The 16,210-nt window shown below is 41.5% G+C and overlaps 1 protein-coding gene across 3 annotated transcripts in view; it reads right to left on the bottom strand.

Moving 5' to 3' along the window:
- LOC309687970 (unconventional myosin-Ic-like) overlaps positions 1-16,210 on the bottom strand; it is a 66,398-nt gene that overhangs the window by 13,633 nt on the left and 36,555 nt on the right. For all 3 annotated transcript variants that reach the window (XM_082503338.1, XM_082503340.1, XM_082503339.1), the window contains 9 exons: positions 7,219-7,374; positions 6,521-6,636; positions 4,769-4,967; positions 4,266-4,346; positions 3,815-3,994; positions 2,727-2,825; positions 2,084-2,194; positions 926-997; positions 612-731 (listed from right to left, as the gene is read on the bottom strand). In XM_082503338.1, the coding sequence (XP_082359464.1) occupies positions 612-731; positions 926-997; positions 2,084-2,194; positions 2,727-2,825; positions 3,815-3,994; positions 4,266-4,346; positions 4,769-4,967; positions 6,521-6,636; positions 7,219-7,374 (1,134 nt within the window). The remainder of the gene's footprint in view (positions 1-611; positions 732-925; positions 998-2,083; positions 2,195-2,726; positions 2,826-3,814; positions 3,995-4,265; positions 4,347-4,768; positions 4,968-6,520; positions 6,637-7,218; positions 7,375-16,210) is intronic.

The raw sequence follows: 16,210 nt of genomic DNA on the forward strand, positions 1-16,210 counted from the left end.
CTAAAACTGGTAGAGTTTCTTTTCTTTCTTTCTTTTTTGAAAATGGGATTATTTCACGTAACAGGTGTGATAATATAAAAAAAAAAAGTGTATATTCATGACAAATGTGAAACTATAGAAATAAGAAATGCACTCAATGTATATGAACATGTGCAGCGTCCAGCATGTATGATGGCCGTTATTAGTGCGCTTTTTGATATGGCTTGAAACTTTGTCTATACATTTTTAATTTTTGGTGCAGTTAAACTAAGGGTAGCTTTATAAATTTATCAATAAACACATTTTATTAAGGAAAATCACAGGTTAAGATTTAAACTTTAAAGCTTCATGGTCTTCGTTGAAACATTTTGGGCAAAAAACAGGAACAAAAACAGATTTTATAAATTCTTTTAATTTGAATCTATTTGTGTTCAAGTTGTTACCAGTAAGGTACTACAGGACATGATACAAGACTGTGCCCACAAGGTGGAGCTGTGCCGTAACAATACAGGGACACTGATGTGCTCTGTGCTACAGTAATCAGTGTGGCAAATGTAGTAACTGACTCCAGGTTAAACAGAAAAGTACGGTGAACTGAAAACATTATCAACTGTATGTATGAGTGTGTATACCGTGTATGTCAGCGACGCGTTGATCTTGTTAACTAGCCAGGTGAAGGTGCGTCCATACACGGCTTTGGCTAAAGCGTCCCGGGCTGACGATGCCTGCTCGAGGTTCAGCGGGCTCATCAGCTGATGATGAAACACACAGAGAGACAGGAAGGTGAGAGACAAGTGCAGACAAGCAAAGACTGACAAAACCAGAGTTACACGGGGCTCAGCAGGGACAGTTAGACAAATCACTGTATTAGAGCAGACATTACACACACAGGAAGGCTTTGTAAACAAATGCTTATCGCACAATGAGAGTGTGTATCCAAACCCACCTCCTCTCCCTTTGCAATGATCTTCTTGTGTGTGAGCGCCTCCGTCAGCACCGACACATTCACTCCTAACAACTGGAAAAAAGCACGGCAGCGTTAGGAAGCTACACGGTGACACACACAGACATCTTGCTGGTCGGCAGTGACGCACTGCTCTGGTATCTGCACATTAGGTCTGACTCCTGGTCTAACTGGAAGACTAAAGGCATGAATGAGAGCCTTCTCTGTGGAAAGTAATGATAGGATCATATCGCATGCTTGACAAATTAAAGAGCGGGGCCCATATTTCCACAAAGTCAGCTCTAACCTGCCAGAAGAAGTGAGGGCAGTTTCTTTTTTTTGGGCAATACCCGATTAGAAAACATTTAGTAAGCAGCAGAAATATAGTTGTGAGAAACACTGAATTCAGACACTTAGACAATAATACTGAATTCAAAAAAAAAGTCACTTGGATGGGTGACGAAACGTTTCTCGCACTGAAAACGCTACGTCCAGATGAACAGAATCAGCCTTTTGGGGCAAAAGGTGAACTTTGACCTTTTATAACCAAAATCTCGCCTTGTGTGAAAATGTTCCCTCATATGCACGTGAACGTTATATGGCACAAAATGTTTTGACAGATCGCCGTTACCAAACCAGCTCATCTCAGTCCAAATCAACCTTTTTCACAGAATGTTTTCAAACCCCCAAAAGGCAGCACTAACAAAGTGAGACGGACGTGTTACAGGGACTTTTAACCTTTGACCCCATAACACAAAACAAAACAACGTTGAATCTAAGTTAAGGTTTATGTTAAATTTAAACATAAGAAGAAGGGACAGATGAATGGTCTGGAAGCAGACTGCATTCAGCCTTGACTGCTGCCTGTGTGGAGGCACAAGCAGTTATCAAGTGAATAGGACAGTTTGAATAGCTATTAACGTTCTCGGCAGACTGCTGAAAATTATTACCTAAAGCAGCTCAATAGATGTTTGTCAAAGCTTGCTTGAAGTGAAAAGAAATGTGCAATTTGTCTGCCTCATACAGGATACCTTATATGTGACACTCAATCCTTCTGTTTTCACTTTTGTTCTGCTTTCCATGAGGGACTTGTCTGAAAACTAAAAGCCCTGTTGCTTTTATGTGGCGCTGAGCGTGTTCGTGATCCTAACATTGTCTTACCCTGGCCAGGTACTTTATCTGTATGTCAGAGGTGATGCAGGCATTGCTGTCTTCTCCGCCGTACTGCACATTGCCGAGATGGAGAACGCTGGCGATTATGTTCAGCAGCTCCTACGCAGAGACGGAGGGAACAGGAGTGAGAAAAAAGGAGAAGAACAAAGGGTTGTGGCGTGATAAGATTAACCTGAAGTTACTACCGAGGCTATCTTTATGAGACTGATACGAGCTGCTTTGATTAAAGTTAAGATCCGGAGAGAACAGGAATCCAAGTATCAAACCGGAGCTGCACACACACACACACTCTCACACCTGTTCTTCACTTTATGAGCAGTGTGGGATCTCAAAGAGCTTTGGAGGCGAGCCCAGGCTCACGAACATGTAGGAAGACTCCCACGCTGAGCTCAAGAAACATCTCACTTTAGAATAACAGCCACACACACACACACAAATCACACAAACACTCTCAGCAACAAACGCCCACAGAGTAGCAGAAACAACCCCCTCAGGCACACACAGTTCAGTGTTTGCAGCACAGCCTGTAGTAAAAACTGTTCCATGGGCATTAATGCACACTGGATTATCCATGCTAAACTTATATGTTCCTACAAAACTAAATACGTGCCAGCGTGGCCTTCGTCCTCACCTCCACCTCGTTCTCACTGAAGCCAATCACAGTCAAGGCTTTCCTCACTACCTTCCAGTCACTGCGATCGTTGATGGAGCTCACTTTGGGACAGTTTCCCTGTGGAAAGAAGAAAAACATGTGAACGACCTAAAGCACTTTAAACATGCTGCTTATTTACAGTCAGTTTTAGCTTTTCATCCCCTTTATTAAATATGTCCAGCAAACCCTACAAAGCAGCTAATGTGCAAATTGCTGTTTACAGGTAAAGTAAACACCTACTTATATGTGAGCTAAACACCTATTTAGACAAACACAAATGTGAGGTGCTCTGCTCGGTAGCTGCTGGGAGGGGGAGAGTTCAGCTAGTGCCTTAAAGGCAGACCGCTCCCCTGAGGACCCCTCCACACCTTGTACCGTGAGGCTATTAGCCAAGCTCCCATTAGGACAAGCACACAGTGCAGGCCAGTGGTTTCTGGCAGGTCGCAGAGAGAGAGAGTGAATCTTTACAAACCAGTTATTCATCAGCAATGTTTCTCTTCCCATCCAATTGTGAGAAAGCAGTTCCTCCTGAGCAGGTAGCATGCAGTCTTATTAGCCAAACCAAACACTTCTATTTTATGATTAATAGCAACCTTTCTTTTTTAACATGTTGATTACTATCCTAGACACCCCTCAAAAAAACCCCAACCCACAGTTTAGGAACTGTACTTGTCATTCCTCTGCTGTCCTCACTGCTTTAAAGCAGCCAAGCTATGTTGAAGCTAGTGCTGTTTGGTCATGAGATAATCCAAGGAGGACCTTAGGTTACCTCATGATCTCTGTAATAGCAACACACACACACACACACACACACACACACACACACACACACACACACACACACACAGCTGCTTTTAAGCATTTTCACATAGGAGGAGCTGCATAGCAATTTTTCTGATGGACTCTTTTTGACTGTAGTTTCCAAAAAGACCAAGTTAGAATACATGAATGGACAGCACTAACACTGCTAACACTAAGGATTATGATCACATCCATGATGATAAGATGCTCAATAAAAACTCAGATGAGCTGCACCACAAACACGAGTTCAGGTACTACGTTCTTACTTTGATCAGGTACTGGTACTGCTGCGGGTTCCTCTCCAGGCCCAAGTGTCTGAGAAGGTCTTCCTCTCCCCCTTCGATCAACTGGTAGAAAATGTGGAAGTTTCTCTCCCCGTGGTTCTGGTGGACCACACGCGACTTCTCCAGCAGATAGTTGATGATGTGACCTCCCACTGGGGCTCCCTGCCGACGGAACAAAGGCCAGAGAGGGAGGGGGGACGAAGGGGAGGAGGCGGAGAGGGTGAGGCTGGGGTACTGAGGTGTGATTTGGGGTTGATATTAACATGCAGGTTCCATGGGGATTTTCATATTTTTCATATTTTATGTTTCTTTTAAAAATAATGCATTAATCGATTCTCATGCTCGAGTGTCGAAATACAGCAGCTACATATGAGATTCTACTTGCTGCACTGCTTAAAGTAGCTGTCAGTATAAATCACCGTGATGTGCTCACCTTGAAGTCAAACTGAATGTCCATGTACTTGCCAAAGCGGCTCGAGTTGTCATTACGCAACGTCTTGGCATTGCCGAAAGCCTGGAAGGAGGACAGAGTGGAGTGGGATAAGGAGCAGAGCGATGATTGATAGATTAAAGAGGTAGAGATAACAGAAAAATGGAGAGAACAAGTGTGATAAGGACGGGTTGACAGACGAGGAAAAAGCAGGAAAGGAAGGAGAAAGCCGCAGCCATTAGACTCCCTGCGGTGTCTGTCTAGGACAGTAGCACAGATTACAGGGTACAGGGCATGCACACACACTTAAAGACATCTGGAACACATCTGGCTGAGACATAGAGACACCTAAACAAGCGCTCATGAAAGCTCCGGTGCTTGTGGACTGCCTTCATCCTCCAAAATAAAGGCTTTTATCTAAACACACCATCATTAATTAAGTTATTCAAAATTAAGAAAAAATATTTTTGGCCATTATTTTTAGCCAAAATGGCACAATGTCTCACCTCGAGCACAGGATTGGACTGCAGCAGGCGGTCCTTCACCGTCTGCACCTGCTCGCTGGCTGGACAGGTGACAGCATAGTACTGCAGGATCTTCTTGGACGCCTCAGTCTTCCCGGCACCGCTCTCCCCTGAGATCAGAATGCACTGGTCCTTCCCCTCCGTCCTCATGGAGCGGTATGAGTTGTCTGCCACTGCATAGCTGGAGGAGTGGAGCAGAAATAAATTCATCATGACTGTAAATTACAGTTTCAATAGTTATGATTACCAATGATAAATATTTTTAAAGACGATTTTACTCTTTAAAAAAAAAGAAAAAAAAAAGAGGGCAGATCAAGAGGTGAAATGCAAATAAAATTAAACACATGATTACTGTTCAGTCATGATGATGAAAAAAAAATGCTGTGCTGGGATAACTTGGAAAACTTGCGTTAGGAATGTGACATATGACAGCGCCTCATGGCATGTGAGCATGGAAAGATAGAAGACTACCCGTGTGAAGCAGAAAGGCCAGAGTGGAAAACAGCCTGTTTCACTTACAGTATAGCCTGTCAGCCCTGTGCTGCTATCACCACTGCCATGTTGTTTCAGCTTATTTGGAAATATTAAGAAAACAGCCCCGTGACACTAGCTACATCATTTTGTATGCATACGTTGAGTTATACTGTAGAGGTCAGCTTCAGGTCAGAGGAATTCCCTCTCTCTGGTACCATCATTTGCTTACTTTTCTTTCCACAACTCTTTGCCAAAGCACATCTTTCTTTCCACTCAGGGGCCGAGAAAACATTTACCCACATGCTCGAGTGTTTAAGGTGAGAGAGTTGGGAGAAAAAAGAAAAAACTAGCAGTGGTTACAGCAGAGAGAGAAAGCTCGCCAAATGTTTCGATGATGCCACTGGGAGCCTTTATAATGCTCGGCATTGTTTCTCTGACCATTTCTGTGGCAACCTTTCAAACAAACTTTAACTCATACAAGGACAGACAGGCTTTCATAGCATTATAAGCTAGTTGACTCTGCAAGATTGGCACTTAGAGAAAATATTCCCACATGCTCTGCGGCAATATTTGGAACGCCGTTATGTCATCGACAGGAAAAAACCTCACGAAGCTTCAACAAATTCCCTCTTTTAGGCTGTAGGAGCAAAAACATGACCACAGTAAACATACTGTCCACCATGAATGGTGCAGTCAGTGTTTCAGAAATGTGATTCACCTAACAGCACGGAATCCTCCCCCCAAGCTTTCACTCAAAGATATTATTTATATAATCCAGGATTTACAGACAGGCACACAAACATAGGCCTTTCACATCACAGGAGCAAAGATGAGCAAAACACTATTTGTTATGATGGTAGGCCGTGGGCTACTTAAGAGTCAGTCATAAAGTTAACACCTCATTCTGACAGCACCGTCCATGTCATAATAGTTGAAACAACAAAGCCAACAACAAACCATGGTACAGTCACTATCAACAAAACTGCAGTCAAAGAACAAGGGTGCTACTTCTGGAAGCTTTCTGATTTCAGTCTGTAGCCCTCCAACAGTGTGACTACCATTGAAGACTGAATACTATGGTCCTGAGGTTTCAAAATGAGGAGGTCGTAAGCTAACATCACGTTTCTCCCCGACTGCCTAAAATGCACCCATGAAAGTTTGGATGCAACATTGCACCTCAAATGCAGTCTTCAGACCCAGCCCATGCTGAATCAGTCTGAGCTGTGCACTGTCAGATCGACCGACGCTGACATTACTTACATGTGTGGTGAGACCTCGTAGAAGTTGACCCCACGGTATCGCTCCATGTGGTTCTTGGTATAGATCTCCAGGTCTTTGTAGGGGTTAACCGACACCAGCACTGAACCAATGTATGTCTAAGGAAAAGGAAACGTGAGGTCACATTACATGAAAATGATGGACTTTTACTACTACCACTTTGTTAGTAGGATCCTGAGTGTGTATTGTGTGATGAGAATCACACCATAGCTTTATCAGGGACACATGGACATCTTAACTGCATGTCTTACCCTGGGCAAGCATGCTGTGAGCTTTTAATTCAGAACTCAATGCCCAACATTATTTTTCCTTTGCCGGCTTGTGGACAGAGGTAAAAATAAATAATCTAAATAATCTCTGCATCATTCAGAGGTCTGTCCTCTTCCAAGTGCAACATAATACTGCTTTAAAAAAAAAAAAGAAAAACGAAAAAGAAAAACAAACAAACCTCAGAGGTCCACACAAAAGAGAAACAAGGCTCATGGCTCACTGCTCTGTTTGACAGCAGTGAGGTCATTTTCACACAGTTACATCAGGCTTAGAATAAATATTTAAATAAGTAATATATTACAGGAACTCATAATTTAAAATGTAAAATAAATCCTTATGAAGAGTGCTGGGACACAGGTCACTATCTTTATGATAGCAGTACACATGTCCATGTCCCCACGCCCACTCACATAGATAAGGTTCTCTTTGAAGCGTTTGCGTAGGTTCTCTATGAAGGCTGCCTCACTGGTGTAGTTCTCCAGCAGGACAAAGTCCTGCACGCCCACCCGGTCTCTGGCTGTCAGGGCCGACTCCATCATAGCCCGCACCCCGTCACTAGCCACCACCTACAGGAGCAGAGAAAAAGGGAGGAGGTGTGGTTAGTGAATGAACATACCGAAACAGAGTAACACTTTATAAACCACAATCTGCCAGTCCCACGCAAGGAGAAACAGAAACTCTACAGCACGCAAGCATGATCCATCTTCATTAGGGGAGGACTGAGAGGACTGAAGGGAAGCAGCAACCAAAAACACGAGGTAGAGCAGCACCAAGACACAATGACATTCCTCCTGAAACTCAAACGTGTTGCATCCAAAAGATTGTGTTTGTTTTAGGTGCCGAATACTGCAGCATGCTGGCTGGCCTTGAAGCCACTCATTGTGGCTCCATTTACTGAAGCAAATAAAACTCTTCATTCAGTAGTCTTTGATGTTTTCCTTGTACAACGGGGCTTGGCCTTCTGTGGTGTGCTGGCTAATCTTACTCACATTCAACAGATATTTATAGCTCACTGCTTATTATTAGAGATCCACTAACAATTTGTCATATTTCTAAAAGGTCTGATTTGCTGGTATGAATTTTGTTCAAATTCAGTTTTATGACACATTTTAAATAGTTATTAACTTCCACATTTTCTCTATATTGACAGCAGATTACAAGTCCTGCTAACACTCCCACTTGAATCTCAAAATGAGATGTTCCAGGTTACTGTGCAGATCTAAAAAAATAAAACAAAACAAGAAGCACTGGGAGAGCGCACACCTTCACCGAGCCAGCTCACTCTCTGGGCAACGATTTACTTTGAAGCGGAGAGTATTGCATTTTCTATATATTGACTTTTGTACTTTTTAAAAGGTACTTTAAGAAATCTGCAGTGCAGTAAAAACAAGTGTGGGCTTTCATTATTTGCCCATTTTAATATACCCGACATCATTCTGAGTATGGCTATACCACATGTGTAACAATCAGGTCAGCGTTTATCACATTAGTTTCAATGTTTAGTAATGAATATCAAGTAAGATGGTTTTAAACACAAGTTAATCCTGTTATCCAAATAATAAGTATCTCTATATAGCATTACTGTCACGTAGACCTTAATCTATTGATCTTGCAGGAGAATATAACAAGACATTTTAAATCTTTATACAGTACCTTCTATACCTTACACAGCACAGTTGTAAGAATCAGTTTCTAAGTTATAAGGCCTTTTGTTATTAGGTTGACCTAGTGGATGCAAGTTGGTGGATGCAAGCTAAATTTTAATGGATTGTTAACACGACCCAACTCTCCACCCATAAAAAGTTTTATTCACAACTTTTCAAGCTATGGTGTTTACAGACAAAATGACACTCAAGCAAACACAAACAAAAAAAGGACCTCCATGGCAGAGGTAATAAAAAAAAAAAAAAAGATTGCAGTACTGCAGTCTCTGACATTTCTGGTCTCTGATTAGCTCTCCAAAACAAACGAAGGAGTTATTATGTCAATTAATCCTTAATCTAACAGCTATTTTATGATTGATTTATTGTTTATTCCACAAAAAGTAAAATCAAAATCAAGTGAATCAGTTTTTAAGTGTGATGTCTAAATATACGGGTTTTTTTTGTGAAACAGTCAAAAATTATGTTTAAAAACATAATAATAATAATAATAATAATAATAATAATACAACATAAAGAGCAGCAAACATGTGGAAACAGGTGCAGAATTCTAACCATTACAACCTCTAGGAGAAAATCCCAAGCCCCCCTCACAGCTTGAAGCCTACAGCAGAAAACATTCAGGCCGATGCTGAGAAACACTGTTTGAAGTTTACAAGCCACTCACAGACCTCCAATTTATTCCAACACATGCTGCAAAACACAACCAAGTGTCTGCTTGTACATCATCCAGAACTTCCTGTAGAAAAGCTTCAAAGAGCTTCAACTACCCCTAAAGAATTAGAGAGAACGCCAGGAGCAGGGCTGTACAAAGTTATCACTCTAACCAAAGTGGGCAAAGTCACACCCAGGTTTCACATATTCAAAAACACGGAGGCTAACTTAAGAGTCAGACCTGAATTTAAATTGAACACTTACATGTTTAAGTTCATCAACGCCTTTGACCAGGAAGCCATTTTCTAAAATAGATGTTTGAGTTTTGCGCATAAGATTGCGAAAGTTACTGAGATCCATGTTTACGGAGTCGGACTGAAGCAAACTCTGAATAACTTCTTTCTTAGGGCAGAGGCAAAGGTGGCCAGTGCAAACGCAATGAGAGAACACACACACACACACACACACACACACACACACACAGTACAGCAGGTGTTGTTGTTGTGTTATGTAGCACAGCAGTCTTCAGCCCCCAGGAGATCACAAAGAAGAACTGGAGACAGATAGGGAAGCTGAGGGTGGAGGGAGGAGAGGATATATTAATTAGTGCTAGGTGAGACCAGAGGGAAAAACACAGAGGAGAGAAACAAAACAAGGAGAGAGGAGATGAGAAATGCGAGGTTATGACTCCAGTCCTTCTCCATCACTCCATTTAAACTGTGAGGGAAAGTTAGCAATCCTCCCTGAAATTCCACACATTTCAACAACCCATTAAATCACTGCAGCACACACGCACACAGAGTTTGAATTTCACACAAGTATGCATTAATATGTTTGATCCCTGCTTTCAAAGCAGAGTGGTAATGTCCCAGGAGCTTCAGTCATGGGATGCTGGTGTGGACCTTGTTCCAAGTCTGTAAACACAAAAGTAGCACCACGCAGGTTTCTATAAATTAATAACATTAGCGAGCATTGCCCGTTATGTGTATGCTCTTTAACTTGAAACCTGTTGGTTGGGGTGGGATTTGACTCTGCCCCTTAAGTTGAGAATAAACTTAGGACTGGTTGGTCTTGATTTGGGATTTTAATGTTTGTTATGATCTAAGATGTCTTGCTGTTAGACTAACTGGTCTTCATTTTGAAGTCTAATTTTGAGTCAAAACTTGAGAGGTGAAACTTGACGCTTATGGAAAAGCAATGTAGTACACGTAATCTAATCATGTTATACATGGCAGTTAACAAATATCTCTAAATTGGATATGTATCTCTTTTCCTTCCCTTCCTACATGCTTAAACACATCCATTTTCATTTGAATATTTCCCTCACTGTTGTTGTTCTGTCAGCATCTTTTCTCCACTCTTGAGGTTTGATTTGCCTTAAAGCTGCATTTACTATAGTGAGACACAAAGACACAAACGCTAAAGTGAACGTGATGCTTTTATTAATTTGATAGTGGGAGTTACTTGCCCTAAAATGTCCACGGGGATTTAACAAAATAGTTTTTCTTAATAATTATTAAACTAAAGGAGACGGGCAAGCTTCTATCAACTTTGAAAGTAAAGAAACACAAAAAAGGTGATCATCAAACAAAAGTGAAAGCTAAAGGCCAAATCGCCAAAAATATCCTCGTCTCCACAAAGCAGGAGTGTACACACACACACACACACACACACACACACACACACACACACACACACACACACACACACACACACACACACACACACAAGCTGCAAACCAAAAAGGCTATATGGCCCTGGAGCTCCCCTCTCCGGCCTAATTGTTGAGTAGAAACATCTGTACAGAAGAGCAGGACCTTAGATATTAGGACACACCCATACAGGCAAACATCAGAGCAGGTCTGGCTATATTATCCAATAGTAATGGTACACTCAGGATTTGTGGAAGTGAATCGGCTATAACGGCCTGCCTCGTAGACTTTGTGAAAGGCTGTGAGGATAAAGTGCAGTGGTGCTTCACTTAATTAAGGATATTAAAAAGGAACAAGTTAAATATAGTGGATCGTCTAAACTGAGCAAAGTTAAACCTTACGCACTTTTCTCATGTCTGAATGTGATGGTGTCCTGCGACTTTACTTGTGCTTGCCAATATGACAAAGTGCATCCATTTGATCTGATTTACACAACACTTTAATTTTCTTTGCAGAAGGTAAAGTCCATTAATGGATCAAGAATTCATGATTCCAGGACAGGTCATGTGACTCCGGCCTACACCTCTGGGTATCATTGTGATTTATTGACACAACCATGTGTACATATGTGACCTTGTGAGTGTGGTAACTGGAACCTATACATCCCTGAGCTCTGGTGACCTATTGTTTGACACATGTGTTCAAAAAACAAAGAAACTGCAGCTGGGAGTGTGTGAGTGTGCATATATACTGTGGCATTCTCTGTTGTCAGTCATTGCTGAGTTGTTTTATGCTGCACTTCCCACCTGTAACGTCAAATAAGCGTGGTACCTTGAGTTCTCAGTTTGGGTTTTCTGGTAAAAAATAAAACTGTCTGATTGCTGTTATGATGAACAATTAACTTCTTAGTTTTCTTCATCCAAACACACTGCTGTTACTACAGCTGGAGACAAACTTCCTGCTTGGAGGATTTTTCCTGGGAAAGACTCAGCAGGCAGCGGGTGTTCAGACCAAACACAGGGGAATATTCCATGTGGGAATGGCTTAAATCACTGTTAAGAGCAGCAGTACTGACATTCATTTACATTAAAGGAGCCATGTTTCATTACAACAGCGTCCAATAATTGTGATGCCTGGGACAGAAACCAGAGCCTTATTTCCTCACCTCTCCCCTCCTCTTCTTCCTCTATCCATTGTCACCTCTCATTCACTTTCTGTCCTTGTTTTGGTCTCCCGTCCTCTCTCTCCATTACTTCATTGTTTCGCAACGCTTCATTCACTGCTTGGCTTTCCTGCTGCCGGGTAATGCTCCACACCAGACCTCCACCCGGTCTCAGGAACACACCAACTACGTGCCAACCCAGTTCCTACATGTCGTCATGTTTTCCAGAGCCTTTGCTGCAAAACAAGGTAGCCTGGAGCCAGGTTAGCAGGAGGGAACCTGGAGAGGTGCACCACTCTGCCAAGATGGTGCACCTCTGGTTGTTTGGCACTGCTGGTTGGCTGGTCCACTGCTTCGGTGCAGACTTCATTATCTGAATATCTATTGGACGTTTGGTATAGACACTTAATACTTTCTGATGATACATTTTCCTTTTGTGATCCTGTTACTCTTACTCCAGCACCACCCCACAATGACACTGACATTTCAAGTATTCACCTGTTAGTGAGTTTCCATAAACAGACTGACATTAATGCTATCTATTAATATATTTCTTGAACTATTAAACTTTTGCTATTATTACTACACATAGCATGTGCACCACTTACTTGATTTAAGGTAATCTACCTACAAGTATATTTTTAAAGCCATCCATATTGATACAGGTACAGTTTAATGTTCCGGGCCATAGCTGCTTGGACCTCTTAATTTGAATCCCAGTTCACCTACCAGTTTATGCTCTACTTTTCTAGTTTCTAGGTCACTTGGCACAAATTGGTATATCTGAGGGTTGTGGCAGGAAAGTCATCTGTTGTAAAAACAATCTGTGCCAAACTCAATATGCAGGTATATCCACAGTGGCAACACCTTCCAAATAAGCGAGTGGTGTAAAGACGTGTTTGTGTCTTTGCATTGAATGGATGCACCTTTCTAACCAAGCTTGCTGGTATTATCTGACAGGACAAAGCTCCACCCTGTTGTCCCAATATGGTCACTTCAGGCTTAAATACAAACCAATAAGCTAATGTAGCTGCAAAAGGCATGATAAGGAAACAAATGGGTAAAACCATATTGGCTACACCCATCTTTTATATACAGTCTATGATGTGTGTGGACTGTCATAAACAAAACAAACAAAAAAAATTCTGGATGACTCAATTAAAAGGAACCTTCCACTGTTTGAGTAACGCAGGTGTCGAACAGAATGGCCAAATCCAAGCAGCAGAGGCCCAGATCCACACTTCTTTGGTAACAATTCAGGGTCAAATTCATAAGCCTACATTCCCATAATGCACTCAAATGGCCTCTTTCATTCAAAATTAATACTTTAATACATTTGGAAACAGTGTTTTGTCAAGCTGAGATGAGTAAACTGGACTACTTGAGTAGGTTTCAGTGGAGCAACCCCTTAAAGATTTGAATTAAGACAAAATGTAAAGTTTTCATTTTGCAAGAACATGCCTTATTTCTTATATTAGATGACATCACTTACATGCAAAAATAGCTTTTACATGTAAAACAGAATAACTACACCATTCCTCACCGACACGTGTTAAAGGTATGCGTGTGATGTCTTTCTAATGTTTTTCATTCACAGAGCTACTAAACAAATCAGGATCAAAACACTTAAGCCAAATGGAGTCGAATATTTTCACATGCAAAAGATTCAGGTTAAATATGCAAAAAGAAGAAAGGGATAATAGAGGAGTGTAGCCGTCACTTCTGTTAGAGTAAAAAAAACATCCGACTTGTGTTTTACATGATTTGTCGAAAGTTCTACAATGACAACCAAATGAGTGAGGCTCGGTGTGGTTCTGATGGAGTTTGCTACACACAGTTTATTTTGCCCTTTCCTACATTTTTACAGTATGAATCAGCTTTCTGGCACACATAGCCCATCTGTCCTTATCTGCTCTGCACTTGCTGCTGGAAACACGAGGGGCATGAAGTGAAGAAGTACTCATTCACCTTTGTGTCAAAGGTGGTCGTGGATGTTGCTCTTGTTAAATCCTAGCAAGCCGTAATGATGCCATATACAACATCAGTGGCCAGGCAAGTTTTTTGGGATAACTGGCAGAGTACCGTCACAGTATCAACCAGACCAATGAGCCAGCTTGTAGGTAAAATAAGAGACGGAAAGGGATGGGACTAACTGAACTTTCAAAATAAGAGCGAGAGGACTTTCCACTGCACTAGCCAACAGATCGTAAGAATGAAATTAAAACACAGGTACATTTTTCAGGCTTATTCTTTCACTGTAATTTGAAGATGTGGATATAAACCAAGGGGAGGTGAGGTAGACCCTGTGTCAACACAAGCCTGTGCAGGTAAAACTCAAAACAACATTTCCCCACTGCTCACCTGTAAAGGCTCCAAGCTTATTAAAGTTTTGATTGCTATCACCATGGTGACGCCTGCAGGCTTGTCAGGGCTCTTTTTTAAATTTCCATTTAAGAGACAGTGAGTGAGATCAGAGAGCAGTCAGACAGGTGTAGCAGGCTAGTGACAGTCTACTGCAGGTTGCTAAAATGAAGCTGCCCACCTGATGATATGTGGGCCAAAGCACAAGTCCAGAGCATTTTTTTCTTTGCTACTCTGCATAACACTTTCTGTCATACTCATGTCACATTTTCCAAACCCATTACTATTAGCTCCAGTTATGGCTTTCCACAGCTCTCCATGACCTTTGATCTTTCCGGAGCAGGCAGAGACCCAGTGTAAGGACAACATTTTCCACTTAATTCTCTATTTTCTACCATTTTGTGACCAAGTTACAAACTTATTCCTGTGTAGGCTGCAGTACTGCTGTGCAGCACTGCTAAAAAATTAAAGTTGAAGTTTGTGTTTCATGTAGAGTTAAAGAAAGCATATGTTCTCATGTCATATCCAAAGAAGAAACTCAAATACCCAAAACTAATTACACAAGACCTCTCACATTAATTCATTTGGGTTCCTGATTCTTCCTCTGTAAATTAAACTAGGCACATACGGTCCTCTCCTGCTTGGAGGTTAACCCTGAAACTCTGCATATCAACTTTAACCTCCTAAGACCCGAACTCTTCCATGGCATGCATTTTTAATTTATCTTTGATATTTGGGCTGATTGGGACCTAATGAATGTAAAAATAAAGAATTACCAGATTTTTTTTTTTTACCTAATTTTTGTTTCTAAGAAAAATGAGAGCCACATATGAGCATATTTGTTTAAAATTTCGATAGAACAGTAGCAGTATAATGTCCTCGTAAGTGGATATCAGGCCCTTGTAGAGCAAAATTGAGTATTTTGGTCTAAATAACCCAAAATGTCCACATATGTGGACGCCAGGTCCTAGGAGGTTAAAGTTCCTTTTGTCATGATTTACAACCCATCGGTCAGTCAGTGTATGACAATGAGGTAATTCTAACTTACTATATTACAGCGATCCTCCATTGAGAAACAGCTCAGGTTTTAAGCCATTAGATTTGCAATTCAGAATCTTTCTGAAGCAAGTGAGACCAGTCCTACATAAACCATTTCTTGAACTAAGATCAGATGCACTGCAGGCAACAATGATTGTGTCAGGAATCTCTGAGTGCATTGCACTATCCTGACATCTAATTGTACACACGGTGCTATAACAGAGAAGGCTGGAGAAATGCACAAATCTTTATAGAGGTATATGCCTAAATACAGCAGTTCCCTTAAAAACTTAGTGTCAGCTCATTCTATAACTCAGAGAAGATCCACCACATTGTACAGACAAGGTACTTCAGCGTCATTCATTAACATGTTACCTCATAGTTTCAATGAAGCAAAAGAATGCCACCCGGCCACACAACACCACCATGCGAGAGCCTCGCCCTGGGGCAGTGCAAACACACAAACAATGCTAAGGACACACCTTTACCGATATCAAATAGACCTGACGTGGATATGACAAATACAGAGTTGAGATGTGAGAGGATGCAGATCAACGAGGAGAAACAGAGAGAGCATGAAGTCTGCAAAAGAACTGTCCTACCTCATTGCTGAGGGATTTCGCTCTCACCTGTGTCCTTCAAGTTCACACTAGGGCTGCCACGATTTGTCGACTAGTCACGATTACGTCGATTATCAAAATCGTCGACGACTGATTTAATAGTCGACGCGTCGTTTGAAGCTTTGTAAGATCACAAAAGACGCAGGAATAAGTGGCAGGATTTAAGAGTGTAATAACGGACTGAAACAGAAGATGGCAGCATTGCATGTACAAGGATGTCAGCTACCGTTAAACCCCGAAGAAGAAGAAGAAGA

This window comes from Aulonocara stuartgranti (genome assembly GCF_965226115.1).
Source record: "Aulonocara stuartgranti genome assembly, chromosome: 14".
Lineage (NCBI taxonomy): Eukaryota > Metazoa > Chordata > Actinopteri > Cichliformes > Cichlidae > Aulonocara > Aulonocara stuartgranti.